Genomic DNA, 24,391 nt, shown 5'->3' with positions numbered 1-24,391 from the left:
TACAGCCGTATCTGGTACATAAGTATTATGTATGATTATTAAATAAACTAGAATGTATTAACATATACCTTTTTTGTTTTAGTGTTTCAATAGAGAAAGAAAAGATCGATGAAAAATCTGAAACAGAAAAACTCTTAGAATATATCCGAGAAATTAGGTAATATAAGCAGTAGCTTTAAATTGAACCTTATTTTTTTGAATAATGAATAATTTTCATCATTTTTATGTTATTTTTCCATGTGCCTAAATAGATGTGCTTTTTAAGATAATTTATTTTAATGTAGTTGTGCTGCAGATCAAGTGGAAAAATACAAACTAGATATTACCCAGTTAGAAGAAAATTTGAAAGAGAAGAATCATGAAATTTTAAGCCTTAAGCAGTCTCTTGAGGAAAATACTGTTATGTTATCTAAACAAGTAGAAGACCTAAATGCCAAATGTCAGCTGCTTGAAAAAGAAAAAGGTATTACAGTGTTTTATAGTTACTTTCTTCAGATAAGTGTTACATACAACATTTAGGAAAAATACTGCTATGCTAAAGCAACCTTTTAAATATAATTAGCTACATTAACATTTTAAATATAATTAGCTATATAGCTATACAACGGCAAAAAACCTGTACTGCCTTTTTGAATATTTCACTCTTTTAATGTTTGTTTTCTATTTATTTCAATATAGTGTATTACCTGTCTTGATTGAAATACATACAGTTGTATAGTTCATGACTTTTCCACTAGGTGGCTATTTAAAAAACAATAGATACACAGAACAAGATTTGTGGGTTTTATTATGTAGCACATAATATATATTATATGGAGTAATGATACAAAGTTGACAGTTTTTTTTTTTTTCTTTGAGAATACCATACTAAAAGCAGTATAATGGAATATTCTGGGATTCTGGGTTTCTAAATGTTAATGTTAGTATCTAATTCCAGTATTCATGTTTTACACTTTCTAGAAGATCATGTCAACAGGAATAGAGAACACAATGAAAATCTAAATGCTGAGATGCAAAACTTAAAACAGAAGTTTATTCTTGAGCAACAGGAACGTGAAAAGCTTCAACAAAAAGAATTACAAGTTAATTCACTTCTGCAACAAGAGAAAGTAGTTTACTACCATATTTATTTTAGTGTTTATTTTGTGTCATACATTTCCCTATGTCTCTGAATACCTTTAAATTGTGTATATCCTTTGATCTAACAATTCTATTTTTAGAGTCTTATGTTGAGGATATACTTGTGGACATGCTGAGGATTTAGCTACATATTTTCACTACATGTTCACCATAGGGTTATGAATAATGTGGGAAAATGACAACAGATACAGCAAAATAGGGAAATAATTTTTTGAAAAAATTCTGGCTCATTCTTGTGTTATTTCGGCTATGTAAACATTTACACTTGCTTTGTAAAAGAGCGTCTAATTACAGAAGAAACAAAACAATTTCTAAAATCCAGATTATGTAAAGAACATTTTACATATCGCTGAAAAAAAAGAAAGTCCACTGAAAAAATATGGGCTTAGGAGAGAAATAGAGAAGGGGAAGTTTTGATGGCCCGTAAACATAAAATAGGCTCCACCTTTGTGGTAACCAATGAAGTAGAAATATATTTTTTTCACTTATAAAATTGGCACAAATTAAAACATCTGATAATATAAAATACTGGTGAGAGTTGAGCCAACAGGTACTTACATGCACTAATGTGAAATATTGTAGTGTTGGACAACCTGCAAGAGCTCGAGGAATTAAGTAGATCTGTATACAGTAATCTGAAAAGATTTCAGCAACAGAGTATATATATCATTTATATCCCTCCCAAAATGTATGTATATAAATGTATAGAGAAAGACAAGAAGACATATATATTCCAAACTAGTAGCTATTTCTGCAATGGAAAAAGTAAAATTAAGGGGGAAAGTTGTCAAAGATAATATTAACATCATTTGTAATGTTACAGTTTTTTTCACAATGGTGTTATATTTGTATATTGTATAGCTTAAAAAATTTAATATGGAAATCACAGCACTTTTTATATAATATGTGAAAATTATATTAATATCAAAGCCAGTTGTAAAACAGATATATGTAAAATATAATTTTCATTTAAGAAGTTTGTGCGTATGCATTGCCTAGAAAAAAGCCTAAAATGATATTTGCCACAATGTTTACAAGGCATAGGAAATAATCTATGAAAACAAATATGCTGTTTCTTTATTGTTTTAAGTTTCTTGGTATCTCTTGAATTTAGGTTTCATCCTTCTTTATCTGTACTTTTTGTCTCCTAGTACAACCTCACAATGCCATTCCAAATTATTTTGGTGGTTTTCTTTTTGGATATAGGAATTATCTTCTAGTCTTCATCAGAAGCTGTGTTCTTTTCAAGAGGAAATGGTTAAAGAGAAGAATCTCTTTGAGGAAGAACTAAAACAAGCACTGGATGAGCTTAATAAATTACAGCAAAAGGAGGAACAATCTGAAAGGCTGGTCAAGCAATTGGAAGAGGAAACAAAATCTAGAGCTGAAGAATTAAAACTCCTAGAAGAAAAGCTGACAGGGTTTGTATTAATAGGATCTCATGTTTATATATCACTTTAGATGTCAAAAATTGTTTCGAGTACATATTCTTAGTATTCTCAATCATGTGAGTGTGTGAGGTTGGAATTATTTTACAATTAAGTAGTAGTTATTTTACAATTAAGTAGTAAACACAGAGTGTGTACACAAAATGTACATGCAAACAAGTAAGAGAGCCGCTTTTTTAAGTTAAAAGTATTGCCCCCTTTTTTTAAGGCCAAAGAGTTTTAATAAATAAATGACAAGTTTTGCACTCCTTTACTACTCTGATATTTTCTGAAATGTATTGGACATCAGGATTAGAACAATAATGAACTCAGGGCTGAACCTGGTGGCTCATACCTGTAATTCCTACACTTTGGGATGCCAGGGTGGGAAGATTCCTTGAGCTCAGGAGTTTGAGGCCAGCCTGTGCAATATAGCAAGACCTTGTCTCTATTAAAAATAAAAACTAGCTGAGCATGGTGGTGTGTGCCTACAGTCCCAACTACTTAGAAAGTTGTGGGAGGAGAATCACTTGAGCCCAGGAGATCAAAGCTGCAATGAGCCATGATCATGTCACTGCACCTCAGCCTGAGCAACAGAGCAAGACTCTGTCTAAAAAGCAAACAAACAAATAGTGACCTTGGGGGGGAAAAAATAAAGAATCCCTTCTGTTAATAAATAGCATTCCCATTTTTTGTCTATGCATTTACATAGTGTAAGTTACACTTTTAATCATATTTTTCAGGGACCCCAAAAACTTCAGAAATAATAATCAAAATGCAAAATGGGCTGGCACAATGGCATATGCCTGAAGTCCCAGCTACTCGTGAAGCTGAAACAGGAGACTCTTTAAAGCCCAGAAGTTTGAGGCTATAGTGCTCAATGGTTGTGCCTGTTAATAGCCATGGCACTCTATCCTGGGCAACATAACAAGATGCCATCTCAATCAGTAACTGATTAAAAGCAAAGGATAAAAAAATAATTTGGACTGGGAAACACTCAAAAATAAAAAAGCTTGTTTAAAGTAGAAAGAATGAATCTCACTTTTCTTCCCTGACTCTAGTTCCTTATAACTTCTGCCACATTATGTTTCCTTCTCCAGTATGTGTATTTCATTTTGTTCTGCTTCATTTCGTTTTGTCCACAGTATTTGCTAAATTTTTATTTATTAAGAGAATCTATTCCTTAACCTACATATTCATGTTTCATAGTTCAGGAACACAGGTCAGTGACAAATTCTCCTACTACATTTATTTAAGTTAAAACATCTGGTTTGAATCTTGAGTTCAGATTGCAAATGAAATACTTAAATCCTTGGGAATTCATCATTAAAACACTCTTTGGCAAAGGACTGTGAGCTAGATGAGTTTGTGTTATTGTAATATATCTCACACCTGTGTATCCTGTCTCTTGTTGGATACTTTAGTTACTAAATTCTTTTCTGTTTTCGTGTGATTTGTGATGAAAATGAACAGCAAAGTTTTTCATGCCTCTGCTTTTTGGGGAACAATACAGAATTGTAATTAAGGGTGTTCTATGCTACAGCCAGTCTCAGGGAACAGGAATCTTGAGAAACTAAGATAATGTCATTTTCAGAGATGAAAGAAAGCTGAGATAATTATTTATTCTAACTCAAACTGTGGGCCAATGGTCAAGAGATAGGATTTTTATTGCTAGTTTTGTTAGCTAGCTGGTTGATTCTGAGCAAGACAATCTTAGTTGCTTTCATTTTCTACTTCATTAGATATAAGTTTTATGAGATGATCTCTAAGATCCCAAGTACACAATGCTTATTTGGAATTTTTAGTTCTGCATATTCTTTAAAAGCTCTCTCATAAGCTCATATACTTATCTAAAAATTTTATCACCACTTTGGAAATATATTATTTCCAAAATATCTCCGGGATTTAATAGTATATGTTTATAAAGATGACTTAAAATCCATTCTGTCTATGCAAAGTAATTCATTAAAGAAGTTATTGAGTCTTTGAGTAATAGTGTATTATGTGGCTTATTCATATAATCAGAATAAATCGGCCGGGCGCGGTGGCTCAAGCCTGTAATCCCAGCACTTTAGGAGGCCGAGGCGGGTGGATCACGAGGTCGAGTGATCGAAACCAACCTGGTCAACATGGTGAAACCCCGTCTCTACTAAAAATACAAAAAATTAGCTGGGCATGGTGGTGCGTGCCTATAATCCCAATTACTCAGGAGGCTGAGGCAGGAGAATTGCCTGAACCCAGGAGGCGGAGGTTGTGGCGAGCCGAGATCGCGCCATTGCACTCCAGCCTGGGTAACAAGAGCGAAACTCTGTCTCAAAAAAAAAAAAAAAAAAAAAGAAATCCACAATCTTGTAATTCCTTCTGTAATTTAAAATGAAATATCTTTAATCGTTTATAGTATTTCTCAAGTATCTAAATGCAGAGAATAAAACTTCATTCAATCCAGATGTTTTTTAACTGGTAATCTTTTTTTTTTTTTTTTTGAGACGGAGTTTCACTCTTGTTACCCAGGCTGGAGTACAATGGCACGATCTTGGCTCACCGCAACCTCCGCCTCCAGGGTTCAGGCAATTCTCCTGCCTCAGCCTCCTTAGTAGCTGGGATTACAGGCACGTGCCACCATGCCCAGCTAATTTTTTGTATTTTTAGTAGAGACAGGGTTTCACCATGTTGACCAGGATGGTCTCGATCTCTTGACCTCATGATCCACCCGCCTCGGCCCCCCAGAGTGCTGGGATTACAGGCTTGAACCACCGCACCAGGCCTTAACTGGTAATCTTTTGCAGTCTTTAGTAGTGACTAAAATCTTAAGATTTTGTTTTATAGTCTTTTATGTCCTCTACCTTCTTTCCCCCAAATTTTTAAAGTAAAATTAGCAGGAAGGATAAGTTGAAACTAGTAGAAAAGCGCATTAAAAAACATGCTTTTCAAGGTAAGTCATAAATTAGGATTTGAGCTATTTAGCAGGTAATCCAATGTTGAAGATAGGAGCTATATGATTCACAGTTTCAAAGGTAAATTTCTTTTTTTTCTTTTTTTTTTCTCCTAGGAAGGAGACTGAACTGGAGAAAAGTAGTGCTGCTCACAACCAGGCCACTCTGCTTTTGCAGGAGAAGTACAACAGTACAGTGCAAAGCCTTGAAGATGTTACTGCTGAATTTGAAAGGTATTTTTCTTGGGTGCCTGCACTCTTAAATATAATGTGAGCATGTGCCTGACAACATGGCAGGCCCCACATATCTCTCTGTGTGTCAAACATCCTTGGTGCCCTGCATTTGCATATTAACAGGCTAGGGTTGATGGTGCTTTGCATTTGCATGTTAACAGGGTACGGTAGGAGGGCCAATTTTTTTTGAAGGCTATGTGAATACATGCCTGGTCAAACCAATCTCCTGAGCCCTGTGCAAATCAGACACCGCCTCCTCCAAGCTCTGCAATATATTCCTGGCTGGTATCCTGGCAGGTGGGGACCTCCTCTTTTGGCTTTGGAGCCCCCACTCCCTCTTTATTTGTAGAGGGGAGCTTCTTCCTTTTATCTTCTCCCTTCACGTCTTGCCTGTGAAACTCTCCTCTCCTTAAAACAAAAAAAATAAAATAAAATATGTGATGTGAGCAGAAACGGGTGTTTACCCACATAAATCTGTGAACAAACCAGTCACACAGAGTATGATTAGTATTAGTTTAAATTCCATAATCACCAACCATAAGTGGGCATTTAGCATCATTTAGTAAACTTACTATATTTATAATTCCACTTTATAGAAATACCCCTTTCTTACTATCCACTTCAACTTTTATGCACTGAGCCAGGTGTGGTGGCACATGCCTGTAGTCCTAGCCACTCCATAAGCTGAGTTGGGAGGATCAAGTCATGCACTTAGAAGCATTTGGTGCTTCTGCCTTACTCTCTTGGTGTTATCATTTTCATAAAGAATTCAGTAGTTTTATCTCCTCATTAAATCCATAGAGACCCACATTTATGCTCTACCTATGACAGATGAAATGTCCTGGTCTTTTAACCTTCAGTGACCTCATTCTGTCAGTTACCTTTTTTCTCTCATAATTTGAAACCTTTTTTACTGGAGTTTTTCCAATCTCAATATCAAAATGTGTTAAAGTACATCTATTTTTAAAATTAGCTGGGCTCTGTGGCTCACACCGGTAATCCCAGTGCTTTGGGAGGCCAATGCAGGAGGATTGCTTGAGGCCAGGAGTTTGAGACAAGCCTGGGCAATACAGTGAGACCTTGTTTCTATTTAAAAAAAAAAAAAAATTTAAGAATTAGCCAGGCATGGTGGCAAATGCCTATCGTCCCAGCTACTTGGAAGTCTGAGGCAGGAGGATCACCTGAGCCCAGTAGTTCCAGGCTACACTGAGCTAAGATCACACCACTGCGCTCCAGCCTGGGTGACAGAGCAAGACTGTCGCAAAAAAAAATAAATAAATAAAATACATAAATTGTTTTAAAAACTCTTGACCTTAATCTCCTTTTTTCAGCTGTCTATCACTACCAGTCATTCCTTTCTTAACCCAAAATTCTACTCTTTTTCACAGTCCTTTTCTTTCTCTTGACAGGTAAGATTCTCTCTATAGCCAGTTTCTCACCTTCCATGCCTTCGACTTATTTTCTCCTTAAATAAAAAATTTATTTTGGGTGGAACTACAAATTACAAAGGCCAGCATAATGAATACCTATGCATCTCACACCACAAGTATATTAATGTTAACATTTTTATTTATCACATGTACTTTAGATCATTTTGGGGGAGAGGTTCCTTTGTTTATTTAATAAATACAAAAGAATGCATAATGTGTCCATAAATTATAAGGCTTGAAGATAAAACTGATATGCATGAACCTATAAAAGGCAACCAGTAAGCCAAAAGATTTTTAACAACTTAGTATCCATATATAAATTCCTCTACCATCCCATTTTCATGCTTTCACTGAACAGATAACACTGTCCCAAAGCCTACATTAATTATTTCCTTGCTTTCTTCTCCTGTGTGTTATAATTGTATGACATGTATTTCCATGCAAATAATGCATTGTGTAATTTTCCTTCAAAAAAAATGTCATCTGTATATGCCGTTTCCTGGGACTTGTTTTTTCATTCTGCATTGTGTGTATTTTCAGGATTGAATCGTGTTGTCTGAGACTATGGTTTGTTCATAGTCAGTGCTATGAGTATTTTATTATATGAATGTACCACAATTTATTTATTCATTCTTTGGAATTTGGGTTGTTTCCCATTTGTTTAGTTGTTAGTAGTTATTTGGTGACTATTAGTATACATGTAGTCAAGAATTTTCTCTAAAGCCAAAGGTATATGAATGCTCAACTCTAAAACTTAATACCAAATCACTTTCCCGCATGGGACTAAGAATCTACACTCCCACTAATGTTGTATAAGTTTCCAATTATCTTCTTCGCCAAAGCTTGTTAGACTTCTTAAATTTTTCCAGTGAATTTAGTGTAAAATGGCTTCTTATTATGGATAACTCATTTTTCCTTTTCCATAAAAGGCTTGTTTATGACTTTTTAAAATTTATCTGTAGCGTTATCATATTTACCTCATTGATTTGTGAAGGGGTTTTTTTTTTTTGTTTTTTTGTTTTTTTTTTTAAATCGGCCATATGGGTTACATGTATCTTTTGCCAGAGTTTGGCTTATGTTTTTGTTTTCTTTTTGGTTTCTTCTAGTGAGTAGAAATTCTTGATTTCAATATGGTTAAAATAATATATCTGTATATGGGCACTTTGCTTCTCATTTAAGAACTTCTTTCTATCCCATGAGTATAAAGGTATTCAACTAGTTTTCTTCTAGAAGTTTTGAAGTTTCACCTTCCATTTTTCTACCTAGAACAGATTTCTGCAAGTGATATAGGGATCAAATTCATTTTTGGTTTTCCATATGGATAACCAATTGCCTAGTTTAATTTAATTCATTAAATTGCAACTTGTTTCCCCAGTGATCTGTTTCCACATGTAATATGTTATGAAAGATATATAAGTAAATAATTTATATGTGTGTTTTATTTATAATTTTTGTTGTATCAGAACATATAAATTGTATAAATATAAGTTACATATGTATTTATTGCTGATATCAATCCTATAAAGGAATTGGCCTTGTTAGTTTGAAGAATAGTACTTCAGGAGGTTTTTTATCTGTTCTGGGATTTCACTCACTATCCATATGATCATGGCATTAAAATTTATTTCCTCAAACCAGACCTTTCTTTATAGCTACCTATTGTATCAAGTTACCTACTTGACATCTTCAAGTAGATATTAAATATTAACCTATCCAAAGCAGCTCTTGATCTTTCCATTTTTCCCCTGCCCTAATCAATCTTCCTTATAGCTTGAGTGAGCTGCACACTTACAACTTACTTAGATACCTTTTTATTTCATTTATTTATTTATTTATTTATTTATTTATTTATTTATTTTCTGAGACGGAGTTTCACTCTTGTTACCCAGGCTGGAGTGCAATGGCGCGATCTTGGCTCATTGCAACCTCCACTCCCTGGTTCAAGTGATTTTGCTGCCTCAGCCTCCTGAGTAGCTGAGATTAGAGGCATCTGTCACCACGCCCAACTAATTTTTTGTGTTTTAGTAGAGACAGGATTTCACCATGTTGGTCAGGCTGGCCTTGAACTCCTAACCTCAGGTGATCCACCTGCCTTGGCCTCCCAGAGTGCTGGGATTACAGACAGGAGCCACTGTGCACAGCCGACTTAGACACCTTTAACGGTTCCCCTCCTTCCCCCAGGTAAGCCCGCCGTACCTTGCGATGATGACTCTGATGCCACCATCTTTGGCTCCAGCCTTTCTTACTCATTAAGCTCTGGTTTCACATCTTATTTTTTGATTTTGAATAATTTTCATGTTTGATAGTTGGTTTCTTTTCCATCTCTGTATGCATACTTCCTGCACATAGTTGACACTTGATTTTTTTTTTCTTTGAATATTCAGCAGATACCATGTAAACACATTAGTACTTACCTCAGAACACTGAATCTTAGCTGTGTTAAATGCATGACCACAGTAAAAACTTTTTAGTTTTACCTTAAAGTATATAAAATATAAACCGATAAGTTATGATTATCATACACAATAGTTAGAAAACTACTTTGACTCTTATTTTTTTCTTTTTAATAAGCTATAAAGCGTTAACAGCCAGTGAGATAGAAGACCTTAAGCTGCAGAACTCATCATTACAGGAAAAAATGGCCAAGGCTGGAAAAAACGCAGACGATATTCAGGGTCAGATATTGGCAACCGAGAGCTCAAATCAAGAATATGCAAGGTAAGTAGAACAAATCATGGCCTTAGAACAATTAAGACAACTTAAAGTTGAAAACCGGCTAGTAACTTGCTTTTGTCCGTCTTATATTGCAAATTGAGAATTTACTCAGTTAAAAAATGATACTTCTTGAAGAGTTCCTTGAATTAAAAAAAAAAGGAAAAATTAATGAAAATGGCTATAAAATGTTTAGTGAACTCTTCTCTCTCAAACCAAAGGATGCTTCTAGATCTACAGACCAAGTCAGCACTAAAAGAAAGAGAACTTCAAGAAATCACAGTTTCTTCTTTTCAAAAAATAACTGATTTGCAGAACCAACTCAAGCAACAAGAGGAAGATTTTAGAAAACAACTGGAAGATGAAGAAGCAAGGTAGTCTATTATTAGAACCGGAGTGCCTTGTGACTGAGTTACGATGTTATTTTTTAAATAACTATGTTTTTCTCAATTTAATTCTTCTATGCAGAAAAGCTGGAAAAGAAAATACAATGGCAGAATTAACTGAAGAAATTAACAAGTGGCGTCTCCTTTACGAAGAGCTGTATAATAAAACAAAACCTTTCCAGGTTTGTCAGTTAGGAGTTAAACTTAGTTGTGTTTATTTTAGGAATTCACTTTTTTCCCTGTTACAGTCTGTGACTCAGGGTTTCTGCAAGATCATTTTGCTCTGCATTTACGGTGCCAGTTTAGCTTACTATTAAAGGTTTATACATTTTATTAAATTACTATGCATGATTTTTTCCCACATTATTGAAATATAATTGACAAATTTAATTGACAGAGTTTTCAGTGGACCTTTTATGGTTTTAACAAAAAAACTTTGTAATGAGGAACTTAAAGTTTGGCACAGAGAGCTTGCCTGGTATGGGCTTTTGATAATTAACCTATTTTAATTTGTGATATGATTTATCTCATCACAAATACTCATTGTTTTTCAATACACTGATCTTTTAAGAGAAAAAAGAATAAATGCTGATCTTGGAACTTGGATTGAAGTACAGTATTGGTTATAATGGGATCCAACTGATACAGATAAGGCTGGCCAGCTGGCTTTTTTTCCTTGTTTCTTTTCCTCTGATTTAATGATCTTTCAAATGAAAAACACAAAAGTTTAAAAGATTTTCATAGAGCATCTCTGGAGAGTTCAGAGAATATGTAAACATACCCCTTTTTTATTTCTTTAGTGTTTATGGTTTATATGAAACTAGTAAGATCAAGCTGTTTTAAGTCTTAACTTTATTTAAAAAATCTTTTTCAGCTACAACTAGATGCTTTCGAAGCAGAAAAACAGGCATTGTTGAATGAACATGGTGCAGCTCAGGAACAGCTAAATGAAATAAGAGATTCATATGCTAAATTATTGGGTCATCAGAATTTAAAACAAAAAATCAAGCATGTCGTAAAGTTGAAAGATGAAAATAGCCAACTCAAATCGGTTTGTAAAACGACATTTCATTTAATTAAAGATACTGGAGTGGGGGTTATTCCAACGGTAATACTTAAGTGAAAATCAGAAAAAAATAGCAGTTTATAGAGGAAAACTGGTATGTGATTTTAGTGGGCTTATTTTGGAGTGTTGACCAGATGGGCATTCCATGTTCTAATATTTTCCAGCTACCTTCTTAATATATTGTAAATTACTAGAGTAATTGGAAGAATTCATTCAGCTTTACATATCTATTTCTGTTTGCAAAACTGCAAACTCCTTGATGTAAAACCATAAAGACAAGCAGTGTTCAAAAATAGTTGGACGTTTAAATTTTTTTAATATATATTGAGATATAATTGACATCTTAAACAATTCACCCATGGAAAATGGACAATTCAGTGATTGTTAGTATACTCACAGATTTGTGCAACCATCACCGTAGTCAATTTTAGGACATTTTCATCACCTCAAAATGAAACCCTGTTATCCTTTTCCTAACACCCTCCTATCTCCTCATCCTACCCGACCTTTCAGCGCTAAGCAACCACTAATCTACTTTCTGTCTCTATTGATTTTACTGTTGTAGACGTGACATATTCATGGATTCAAATAATATGTGGCCTTTTGTTACTGGCTTCTTTCAGTCAATTAGCATAATTTCAAGGTTCATTTATGTTGTAGCATGGAGAGTACGTTTTTAATCGATTAATAATTTATTATGTGGTATACCACATTGCATTCATTTGTCAGTTGATAAGCACTTGTTTATACATTTTGGCTATTATAAATAATGCTACCATAAACATTTATATGCAAGTTTTTATGTGGACGTTTGTTTTTATTTCCCTGAGAAATAATAGGAGGAAAGCCACCAGATCATTTGATACCTCTATGTTTAATCATTTTAAGAAGTATCAGACTGTATTCAGTTGAGATTGGGTGTTTTCAGGGTGGTATGGCCCTGGAAAGATCAGACTGTATTCAAAAGTGTCTCAAACCATTCTGTATTCTACCAGTAGTGTATGAGGGTTCCAATTTTTCCACATCCTTACAAACATTTGTCTGACTTCTTTATCCTAGTCATTGTAGTGGATATCAAGTGGTATCTCATTTCGGCTTGACTTGCATTTTCTTAATTGGTAATGATGTCGGTCATCTTTTCATGTGCTTACTGGCCGTTTGTGTATCTTCATGAAAGAAACGTCTATTCAGACTCTGCTTATTTTTAAATTGGATTATTTGTCTCTTTGTTGTAAGAATTCTTCATTGATTCTGGACACAAGTCTCTTATGTATTTGCAAATACCTTCTCCCATTCTATGCATTGTCTTTTCACTTTCTTGATGATTCCTTTGACCCACGAAACTTATATGAAGTCCAGTGTGTCTATTTTTTCCCTTTGTTTGTTTCTTGGTGTCTATTTCCTCTGCCAAATTCAAGGTCAGGAAGATTTAACTGTGTTTTCTTCTAAGAAGTTTTTTTTTTTTGGCTCTTACATTTAGATTGTTGATTGATCTTGAGTTGATTTTGTATGTGGTGTGAGGTTAGAATCCAGCTTCATTCTTTAACATGTGGACATGTAGTCCCCACACTGTTTTTTGAAGAGACTATTCTTGCTCCAGTTAATGGAGTTAGCACCCAATTAAAAATTCATTTAGGGCCAGGCACTGTGGCTCACACCTATAATCCCAGCACTTTGGGAGGCTGAGGTGGGCAGATCACCTGAGGTCAGGCTTGAGCCACTACACCTGGCCAATAACTTTTTCTTTTTTATTATTTCATTTTTTAGATGTGGGGTTATGTGGATTTCTTATTTGTTATATGGATGTCTTGCATGATACTGAGGTTTGGGGTATGACTGGTCCCATCACCCAGGTAGTAGTAAGAATAGTGCTCAATAGGTAGTTTTTCAGTCCTTGTTTAATGGTTGAAAAACATGACATCCAATTACTCTCAAAGGCATTTTTTCTCCTTTTGTCCAAATATATAGATTATGCTTTTCTTTTTATTGACATGCCATGTAATGTTTTATTGGAAAGTAAATTTTTAGATCATATATTATAGCATTTCTGGGCACAGCTCCCCCTCCTTTTGAGGCTTATTTGCTTGTTTGCTTAATAAGTGGCTCAATTATTTTAGTGAAGCTTATCCCACTACCTCTCCAGCCCCCAACAGTGTTGCGCCTCTGATGTTGCTGTTGAGGGGGAGGTACAGTTTTAGGTATGCCCACAATTATCCTGGGATGACACTTGCTTTGGTAGGGCTGCCTTACTCTCTTTCCCTGAACATAGTGGCTGTAAACTCCAGTAGATGCTGACTCCTTGCTTTATTTTCAACAGTGCCCTGGGGCATAAATTACTCTATAAATTCCAACTTCTGACTCCTTTGTAAGAACTGCATCTGAGAGCAGTGCTGGGTATTTATTCTGACTACAGAAATGCTCCTCCCAGCTGTCTTATTCCCTAGTTTTCATCTGCAAACTAACCAGTGTACTGTTTAGCCTATATATTAAATTTCCTCCTAATTCTCTCTCTCTGTAACCTCCACTGTTCTTCAGTGGTCCCCAACCATTTTGGCACCAGCGACCAGTTTTATGGAAGACAGTTTTTCCACAGATCAGGGGTTGGTAGGGATGGTTTCAGGATCAAACTGTTCCACTTCAAATCATTAGATTCTCATACGGAGCATGCAACCTAGATTCCTCATGTGTGCAGTTTACAATAGAGTTCACAGTCCTATGATAATCTAATGCCACAGCTGATCCAACAGGAGGGGGAGCTCAGTGGGTAATGCTTATGCTTCCTGGCTCACCACTCGCCTCCTACTGTGCAGCGGGGTTCCTAACAGGCCATAGACTGGTATCCATCTGCAGCCCAGAGGTTGGGGACCCCTGCTTTAGAGCACCCTTAGGTTTCAGCTTCTCCAAGCTCTGTTGCAAGTGAAGTCAGTTCCTTTGAGAAGAAATGAGGAGTAGACCTGTTTTATGGCCTACTTCTCTTTTCCGCCTCTTTCCCCTCCAGCAATATCTCTGAGCCAGGACTAAAGCTGAAATTGGGACAATGGCACTTTTCTCTCTGAGTGCCATCTCTGCCCTAGGAGCTGAGTTTTCACTGGACTTGTGGGAAAGAGATGAGAAATAGCCTCAGGCCCTCTCAACTCACCTCTCCTGGTGTAGAACCATCCCCTCATCAGCCAAAGGTGATCAGGGGCCCTGCATTTTAAACACACTGTGCCCAGAGTGAGCCTGTTTCACGAATGGGGCTGAGCAAAGGAAGGGATCCCCGACCTTACAACTGCATTTGTCTAAGATGTAACCACAACAACAGGTGGCTGGGGACAAAAATGAGAAAATCCGATGTCCTGCTCCTCCTGGGAGGAAAGCCTCTGACTGGGAGTTGGGGGAAAAGAAGGCCGTGTGTTCTTGGCTGTAGCCATCTGGCAAGGACTCTGCCTTGCTAAGCTGGGTGTGGGAAGACAGGAAGGAGTTTTGGCTTAAATACTGCAGACTCTCATCCTTTTCACCAAATTTTTGCAGGTTTTCCTGAATAGATGTTTCTTCATTTGCTGTTTTTTCCTTAGGCTGATTTTCAGACGCTTTAACTGGTCAACATTTTGTAACTTTTAGTTTCACTAGGGAGCAGGTCAGCAGAACTTTCATGCTGTCATGCCAAAAGTCCATCTCAGCAATTTATTTTGAGTTGAACTTTTATCAGAAAAATAGCTTTGTAGCTGTAGAGGGGCAAGGAGATTTAAAAGACTGTATCTCCTTGGTCACAGGTGTTTCAACTCATTTTGTAATTCAGTCTTAAAGGCTGTGTCTAGTAGTGATTTTTGCTGTCGGGTGTGATAATACAGAAACAACTTTGAAATTTGCTCACAACATTGGTAACACATTTCACTGACATAATCTTTAATAATTGTTTATTACCTATTATTTTTCTTACCTAGGAAGTATCAAAACTTCGCTGTCTGCTTGCTAAAAAGAAACAAAGTGAGAAAAAACTTCAAGATGAATTGAATAAAGTCCTAGGTATCAAACGCTTTGATCCTTCAAAGGCTTTTCATTATGAAAGTAAAGAAAATTTTGCCCTGAAAACCCCATTAAAAGAAGGTAAGACATGAATAAATGTATAGAAGTGTCCTCTTCCTTTGGATTTGCTTTCACAGCATTTAGCAAGTCATCCATTTTACAAACTGAAAATTTGTTGACACCTTCTGATATAAAAGCAGTTCTTACTGAGATTGTTGTGTACAATGACTTTTTTTTTTCCTCCTATGCTTTCTTTTTTATATATCAGGATTCTGCCTGTTCTTCAAGGCTAGGTCAAATTATATCTTCCTTGAAGCTTTGACTATTTTGTCCTCCTCTACACACCCCAAATTACTCCCTGTGTAATGCCCTTAGCATTTTAACCTAAATGTCTTTTAGGTCCTTACTCATTTCCTAATTTGCAGTTTTGGAGAAGTAAATTTCTTATTTCTTGACTGTGAATGTTTTTCATTCACAATAAATTAAAATTGGTTGAAGTGATAAATGTAAATAAAATTATCTTTTTTTTTTTTTTTTTTTTTTTTGAGATGAGTCTCACTTAGTCACCCAGGCTGGAGTGCAGTGCTGTGATCTCAGCTCACTACAACCTCTGCCTCCCAAGTAGCTGGGATTATAGGCCCACACCACCATGCCCAGCTAATTTTTTGTATTTTAGTAGAGGCAGGGTTTCACTATGCTGGCCAGGCTGGTCTCAAACTCCTGACGTCATGTTCTGTCCACCTTGGCCTCCCAAAGTGCTGGGATTATAGGCATAAGCCACTACACCTGGCCGAATAAAATTATCTTACAGAATATATTGCTTCATCTACTTTAGAGAAGATACAAGACCTGTTTTTACTTTACAATGATTGATAAATTCATCTTAATCTAGATTACTAATACTTCTTTTCAATAATTCTTCTAGGCAATACGAACTGTTACTAAGCTCCTGTGGAGTGTCAGGAATCATGGAAGTAAACATCTGAAAAACCTGTTGAAGATTATTTCATTCATATCGTTACTATATTTGACATGGGTATTTTATAATGTTGTATTTAATTTTAACTGCCTATCCTTAAGTATGTGAAAGGAACATTTTTTACCAAAGTGTCTTTTGACATTTTATTTTTTCTTATAAATACCACCTTCCTGATGCTCACCTTTGTCATCTCATTTTGAACCCTCTCACTGGCTTTCCAGCTTGCAGTGCATCTGATCAACTCAATATTCCTTTAAAAGTCAGTATCATATTATTATCCCCCTGTTCTGAAACCTTAATTTCAAGAGTCTAATCCCCAGATTTTTCAGCTTGATCCTGGAGGTCTTTTCTAGTCTGAGCTTCTTTAGCTAGGCTAAAACACCTGGCCATATGCTGGCCTCTACTTTGATTCCAATAATGCTCACTATGTCCTACCTATTATCCTTCCACTTGTGCAGTTCAAATAAGAAATAAGGACAAGCCTAGCTTCATAGGAACCTCTCTGTCTTTAATTAGTTGTTTAATAATTTACAGGTTCTTAGGCTCCATCCTATTTGTATTAAATTTGGCCTTTAAGCCTGCATTTTTAACAAAGTCTTCAGTTAATTCTTAGATACACTAAAAATCCAAGAAACTCTGCATGTAACTATTACTGTATAGTTTGTCATATACTGCTTGTCATCTGCATGTCTACTGAGCACTTAATGTTTATGTAATATGAAATAAAGTTATACAGTAAGTCATTTAACCAATTAATTTTTCAACTTGTATTTTATGAAGTTACATTAATGCTTCTATATAAAATGTATTTATTGTGTCTGCCTTACCTATACTACCTTGTCCCCAGAATCACAAAAGATACCATTTAGAAAGTGGCAAATCTTTCTCTAAAATGTCTGTTTTGCACATTGGTATGATATTTATAAGCTACCTTTTTTATAATATGTCCTCATTGATGAACCAACATAAACTATCAGTCAGAATTGCTTTTCATAATTATTTTATTAGATCTTAATACATGGTTGAAATTTAAAATGCAATTTTAAAAATTAAGTTCAGAAGAAATGTAGAAATTAGAAAAGTGATCCAATAAAATAAAATGGTTCAACAGGCTAGGCACAGTGCTCACACCTGTAATCCCAACACTTTGGGAGGCTGAGGAGGGAGGAATTCAAGACCAGCCTGAGCAAGATAGTGATACCTCATCTCTAAAAAATATGTAAATAAATAAATAATAAAATGCTTCAGGACTTGTGCTTTTAACCAAGATGGAATAACAAGATGAACCACCAGGTGCACTGCCCACAGTTCTGCCCACTGGGAGGATTTCTCTTCACCATTGTCCTTCAGGGATGTCCCAGAGAAGGGCTGGGACATCTAGCCTGTAGCTATCCACTTTCAGATGATGCCTGCATATCACACAGAACCGTCTATAAACTAGGCCCATGTTGTTTCTTCCTGTCAACTCATCATAAGGAACTCCTCATGAGCCTAGGAGAAAAAAGGCAAGGTGGCAGGAACAGGGACCTTGGGCATTTGGGTCACTTCCTCATATAACTAACTTTTGCCTTCAGGTCCTGCCTGGGCCCAGTCACATACATAACACTTTCTTTGATGACGTACTCCTGCTGTGCATACCTAGTATTATGGTTTGTGGGTCAGATAACACCCAGCTCAAGTGGCATGGTAACTTAGTTGACCAATGTAAGCATTCAGTCCCTACTGAGGCCCAATAGGAGGCCAAGAGCTCCTTCTCAAAAGAGTAGTTATCTGCATCAGATAACAGGCCTTTCTTCAAAATACTAAGAGTCTGCACAGAGATCTATCTATATGGGCCTGCCAAAGGTTCCAACAGCATCTGTATCTGCCGCTGACACTTCAAATACGATTGGATCTGCAAGTCCCTATGTCCCAAGCAACAAAGCAGCTTACCCAATAGCCTGGACCTATTGCAGAACCTTTTCCTATTCTGAGTCCTACTCAAAACCAGCAGCTTTTCAAGTCACTCATTAAATGGGCCAGAGTTAACAAACGCAAATGAAATCTTGCCTCCAAAATCCAGAGGGCTGCCATGTGCCGTGCTGCTTCTGGTTATAAGAAGCAGCAGATTCAAAAACTTACCTTAAGAGGGGTATTTCAACATGCCTCTTATCACTGGACCTCTAGAAATTTTACTGAGACATAAAAAAAGCCTTTGAATTTTTGTTGGATTTGCTTCCCACCTCTGACATGCAAGTGTCTTACCAGTAGGTCTGGAGTAGTTGCTGCTTCTCACTCATTAGGTCCAGTGAGTGAGCCTAAAATGTCACCAGTGTAATGGGCTAAGGTGATGTGGAAAGAAAAGGCAATTGAGATTCCCGTGAACAAAAAGGACAGGGCTGGTGAGTTGATATACCCTAAGGTAGGACAGTGAAAGTACATTTCTAGGCTTGCCAGCTAAAACTGCTTTTGATTGGCCTTTGCCAGATCAATAGCTGCATACCAGGAAACGGGGGCCGCGTTAATTTGCTCAAGCATTGCCGGGCGCAGTGGCTCAAGCCTGTAATCCCAGCACTTTGGGAGGCCGAGGCGGGTGGATCACGAGGTCGAGAGATCGAGACCATCCTGGTCAACATGGTGAAACCCCGTCTCTACTAAAAATACAAAAAATTAGCTGGACATGGTGGCGCGTGCCTGTAATCCCAGCTACTCAGGAGTCTGAGGCAGGAGAATTGCCTGAGCCCAGGAGGCGGAGGTTGCGGTGAGCCGAGATCGCGCCATTGCACTCCAGCCTGGGTAACAAGAGTGAAACTCCGTCTCAAAAAAAAAAATAAAATAAATAAAATAAAATTTGCTCAAGCAATAAATCTGGTACAGCAGCTGCAACTGGAGTCACCACCTAGTTAAGTTTGTGATAATCCACTGTTTTTCTCCAAGATCCATCTGTCTTCTGCTCAGGCTACTAACTAGGCGAGTTGAATGGAGCTATGGTAGGACACCCCACTTTCCTTCAAGTATTTATGGTGGCGCTTCTCTCTTCAGTCCCTATGGGAAACGAGCATTGCTTTTGGTTTACTATTTTCCTAAGTACAGATAGTTCTAGTGGCTTCTATTTGGCCTTTTCCACCATAATAGCCACCACTCCATAGGTCAGGAAACCAATGTGTGGATTCTGTCAGCTGCTGACTATATTCTAATTATACATTCTAGAACTGGGGGACAACCACAGGAATTCACTGGGCCCATTGTGAGTCGGAACTAAGCTAAAACTCTGTCAATCACCTGACCTCCATAAGCTGCTGCCCTGACAGTAACACTTTGGATCTCCTGAAATTAGTGTCACTTCAGAGCCAGTGTCCACTAGTTCACAAAAGATCTGATTATTTCCTTTTTCTAATGCACAGCTACATTGGTAAAAGGCTGTACATCCCTTTGAGAAAGACTAGGAGAAAGACTAACAGTATGAACGTTTGGTTGTGGACCAGGGTCCCCTTGAGGTCCTCCTCTTCAGTTAAAGCATTTTGGCTCTATAAAGTGGCTCAAGTCCGGGAATTAAGGGACCACAATTCTTTGTTTTCATGACTCATTCAACTTGTGTCACTTAACTTAGAAGTTTTCAGCTTATACAGGTCAAATAAGACTTTAGTAGGCTTACTATTTCACTTCCAGGAAGACCATGATCAACTAACCAAAGCATAGGTCTGCACAATTCAGATGATTCTGATTGTTCCTTTGGCTCTGTCCTTGTGGTAACCACTTCACCTTGAGTCCCATTACCTGAGCCTCGCCACCCTGGAATCCGTTACATCCATTACTTTTAGATTTTCCAGTTCAGTGACCAATTCCCACTGTGAGCTCTGGCCTGCAGATAAGAGCAATCACAGAGCTCTGAAAAAGATGCTGGAGTTCTCCTCACAAATTTATTTCTCATAGTATTGGTGAAAGGTATGCTTTCTTGACATTCCCAGTGTGGGTGAGTAGTTCTTAAATAAAAAATCAAATTTTCCAATATTCCTAAACCTTTTAATCCCATCCTCTAGATTAAACCAAGGCATGTCCAGCACTTCTAATTCATCTTTTTCATGTTTCAGCAAGCAATAAAACGGTGAGCACCCTTTCTAACTCCCCAAGCTGCAAGGTTAAATGCAGAATCTTTGCTTAGTGAGCCCATGTCAATAAATTTGACCTGATCCAACTTTTTGTTCCTTCCAACATTTTCCCACATCTTTATTATCCATTCCCACATGTGTTCCAGATTTTTGTCTATATAAATTAGAGACTTTGAGTCACTCTTTGGAGTACAGCACATCTCTTCATGGGTAACACTTTATTCCTGTCTAGTTTCAGGTCTAGAAGCAAAGAAGGATGGTAGGGTGTGTCTGGAGGAGAATCAACATTGTCTTGCATAGCAACTGCCTCAAGGGAGGCCATTACAGTTTCCTCAGGCAATGCAGTGTTAATCATTTCAGACAGGCTTGGGGGGGTACTATCACTGGAAATGGAGAAGCTGCTTCCACTGGGTTTGGGAAACCTCTCCACTAGTAAAGAAGACTCATCAGAATTTAGGAGCTTAATGTCTTCAGCTTCATCAAGGTCTTCCCACATGTCCCAATCCAAATTTACAGAATCCCATTTTTTTCCCCCAATAAGTGCCCTCATTTTAACAATAGTCACTCTGCAAGGCTGGAATTTTAATTTCTGTTGTAATTCAGTCAGTCACAGAATGAGATTCTGTGTTTGATTTTCAGTAGTCTCAGCTCTGCTGCCACAGGCAATGGGTCTTCTTCAGGGTGCACATAGAAGCTTTCAGATTATTTATGGAGCACTTAAGCTGGGAATGGAAATCCCTAAACTCACCTTTTCTTGTACCACTTTATCCAGTGACATTAGAAACAACCAACTGTCCTCATTATACTCATTATGAGGCAGGATAGGTAGTCAAGGAAGTACACATGCCTTTGGTATGCAGCAACTGTGGCTTACTATACTTCAGCAAAATAAGCCCCAACATTCACATTTAGTCAAGCTAATTCAAGCAAAGCTATCTCCAGTAGGAAATTTCCCTGTAGACAGCATGCACATTTTGATTTCACCTGTCCTCAAACTGACCCTTTGCTCATTATAATAGTAAAAAACCCAGCCCTGGGTGCAGATTTAAGATGCTAATGAGACATGCGATATATGAAAAAGCATGTACAGCTACTGCTCTTGTGCATCCAGAGGACCACCCAGAACATGCTTACTAGTAACACCTCTTCCCACCCACTTATGAATAATCATGTAAGACCCCCACCCAAGAAAGGGAATCTCCCTAGTGCTAGTCTTTGCTGTTTCATCCTTATCATCAGCCTGCTCTGAATCCTCTCTCTAAGCATGTACTATCTTTTGTACCGTTAACTTTCAAAATATTCTTTCTCCTTTGCAATGAATTGCTTTATGCTGCATCTTCTTTGCTGTGTGTCTCTTCTTTAAGTTATTTTAGACTAAGAAGACAAGAACAAAGGTTTCATAATACCCATCAACAATTTTCCAAAAAAAAAAAATCATATACATAGTTAGCCAGCTTCTTGCCTTTTATAACTGGTTGATTAGGAGTACTCAATGCAAATATTTTGGGTATTTCTATTGCCAGATAATGCTATGCACTCCGTGCTCACTCTACTACTGTAAAGAATCATTAACATCTTTAATAAGATTACAGAACCAATTCCAGAAACCCTGAAACCATCAGGAAACTCATCCTTAACATTCTGTCCCTCTAGAATCACTCTCAGTGCCAAAATCTTTATTAGTCATGATTCTCCAGAGAAACAGAACCAGTAAGAGACACATAGAAAATCAACTATTTAGTATGAGGAATTGGCTGACATGACTATGAAGACTGAGAGGGCTTGCAACCTGCCATTTGCAAGCTGGAGACCCAGGAAAGCAGGTGGTGTAGTTCAGTACAAGCTTGAAGGCCTAAAAACCAGCAGAGCAGAGGGTTTAAGTCTCCGTTCATGGTAGCAAAAGGCTGAGGTTAGAGCTCAGTCAGGATGAAGGGATTAATTCTCCCTTCCTCTGTTTTTTGTTCTACTCAGCCCTCAATGGACCCTAAATCAGCTTTAGTGTATCCACGATATTCAAATATTAACCTCATTCAAAAACCCCTCTCACAGACACTCCCTGAAATAATGCCCGTGGTCAGCCCATGATCTAGTCAAGTTGATGTATAAAAATTAAACATCACACTGGGTTTGGGAACTGAATGCCCTATCTAGTCCAGCTCATGCCCTATATATCTACAATAGCTTTTAACCTTGAATACTTGTTCATGTTTCACATGGCTAACGAGATGATCCTTCAGAGATCAGGATGCCCTGCCTCCTTCCTCAGTCTCCTTCTTCCAGAGCCTCATCTTGCTGCTGTTCATGACTTCTATGTGAACACCCCCTAAAACAGGGTGGGGAGGACCACAAAGGTGGTGACAATATGAAACAAGACCCCAGAACCTATTTGTGGGTGCAGCTGGACCCCAAGACATCTATCCTTAGGATGGTTTTACTTGATACTCCAACTCTAGCTTATTTGTTAGTCCTTTAAATTAGGAGTCATCTATGCTCCCATCACAAAGCGAGTGTGGTCAATACCTTGCCTCTTCATCTCTAGCCACAGTAACGTTCATCCATTTTCCAATCTGTTACCACTTTATCAATTGGAACTTTGTAGTTTTTAAGAAAAGGAGTGAAAGGCAAACTCTATCTTTAACATATAATAATGAATAATTATACACATAGAGCCCACTGATTTGAATTATTTAAAATCAGTTCTCTTTTTTGAGAGAAACAATTATTATTATTATTATTATTATTATTATTATTATTATTTTGAGACGGAGTTTCGCTCTCGTTGCCCAGGCTGGAGTGCAATGGCGCGATCTCGGCTCACCGCAACCTCCGCCTCCTGGGTTCAGGCAATTCTCCTGCCTCAGCCTCCTGAGTAGCTGGGATTACAGGCACACGCCACCATGCCCAGCTAATTTTTTGTATTTTTAGTAGAGACGGGGTTTCACCATGTTGACCAGGATGGTCTCGATCTCTCGACCTCGTGATCCACCCGCCTCGGCCTCCCAAAGTGCTGGGATTACAGGCTTGAGCCACCGCGCCCGGCCTAACCATTTTTTAAAACTTGTTTTCTTCAAATTACTGAGTTGTAGGAGTTAATTGTTCTGAATATTAGTCCTTTTCACATAGATAGATTTCCCCTCCCAATCTGAAGTTTATTCATTTTCTTTTCTTTTTTTTTTTTTTTTTTGAGACGGAGTTTCGCTCTTGTTACCCAGGCTGGAGTGCAATGGCGCGATCTCGGCTCACCGCAACCTCCGCCTCCTAGGTTCAGGCAATTCTCCTGCCTCAGCCTCCTGAGTAGCTGGGATTACAGGCACGTGCCACCATGCCCAGCTAATTTTTTTGTATTTTTAGTAGAGACGGGGTTTCACCATGTTGACCAGGTTGGTCTCGATCTCTCGACCTCGTGATCCACCCGCCTCGGCCTCCCAAAGTGCTGGGATTACAGGCTTGAGCCACCGCGCCCGGCAGTTTATTCATTTTCTAATGGTGCCTTTTGATGATCATTTTAATTTTGATGAATATTTACTCATCAATTTTGATAAATTATATAGTTTTGATGTCGCTATTGTAGATAAGAAATATTCATTTGCTTTTAGGTCTATATATTCTAAGATTTCTATTTCTAGCTTTCAGATCTTGACAATGCTAATTTTTAAAGTACTAATTTAAATGTGAAGATGAATTTAGAGGATAGCGCCTATTCGGGTGGGCACTGTACAAACTGGGGAGGCAGAGCTTTCAGTGTAAACAAAGGTGTATTCCACAGAACAAAGGGAAAGCTCAGAGTCTTGTAGCAAAAGTTCCTACCAGGTTTCCCAATCAGGCCCCTTTCCATAACTAAAGGATTGAAAAGCACTTAGTTCTGATTGGTCAATGCAACTGAGTCCTGATTGGCTGAGGCTGGTGAGCTATGATTGGTTGGTTCACGTAAATTCTGAGAGTCCCAAAGCTGCAAAGATACAGACCCCTAGTCAGCAAATGGCCACTTG

At 37.5% G+C, this 24,391-nt stretch overlaps 1 protein-coding gene across 2 annotated transcripts in view; it reads left to right on the top strand.

The window, feature by feature from the left end:
• The window catches only part of HMMR (hyaluronan mediated motility receptor), a 31,014-nt gene extending 14,440 nt beyond the window's left edge, over window positions 1-16,574 (top strand). For both annotated transcript variants that reach the window (XM_074390506.1, XM_003934735.3), the window contains exons 8-18: window positions 83-157; window positions 285-463; window positions 961-1,109; window positions 2,347-2,561; window positions 5,617-5,733; window positions 9,735-9,881; window positions 10,097-10,249; window positions 10,344-10,443; window positions 11,136-11,312; window positions 15,254-15,416; window positions 16,261-16,574. In XM_074390506.1, coding sequence (XP_074246607.1) covers window positions 83-157; window positions 285-463; window positions 961-1,109; window positions 2,347-2,561; window positions 5,617-5,733; window positions 9,735-9,881; window positions 10,097-10,249; window positions 10,344-10,443; window positions 11,136-11,312; window positions 15,254-15,416; window positions 16,261-16,280 — 1,495 coding nt within the window. In that variant the 3' untranslated portion in view covers window positions 16,281-16,574. The remainder of the gene's footprint in view (window positions 1-82; window positions 158-284; window positions 464-960; window positions 1,110-2,346; window positions 2,562-5,616; window positions 5,734-9,734; window positions 9,882-10,096; window positions 10,250-10,343; window positions 10,444-11,135; window positions 11,313-15,253; window positions 15,417-16,260) is intronic.
• The last annotated feature ends 7,817 nt before the right edge of the window (window positions 16,575-24,391 follow it).

Source organism: Saimiri boliviensis, chromosome 20, assembly GCF_048565385.1.
Source record: "Saimiri boliviensis isolate mSaiBol1 chromosome 20, mSaiBol1.pri, whole genome shotgun sequence".
Lineage (NCBI taxonomy): Eukaryota > Metazoa > Chordata > Mammalia > Primates > Cebidae > Saimiri > Saimiri boliviensis.
This window is presented reverse-complemented; position numbering and strand designations above follow the sequence as displayed.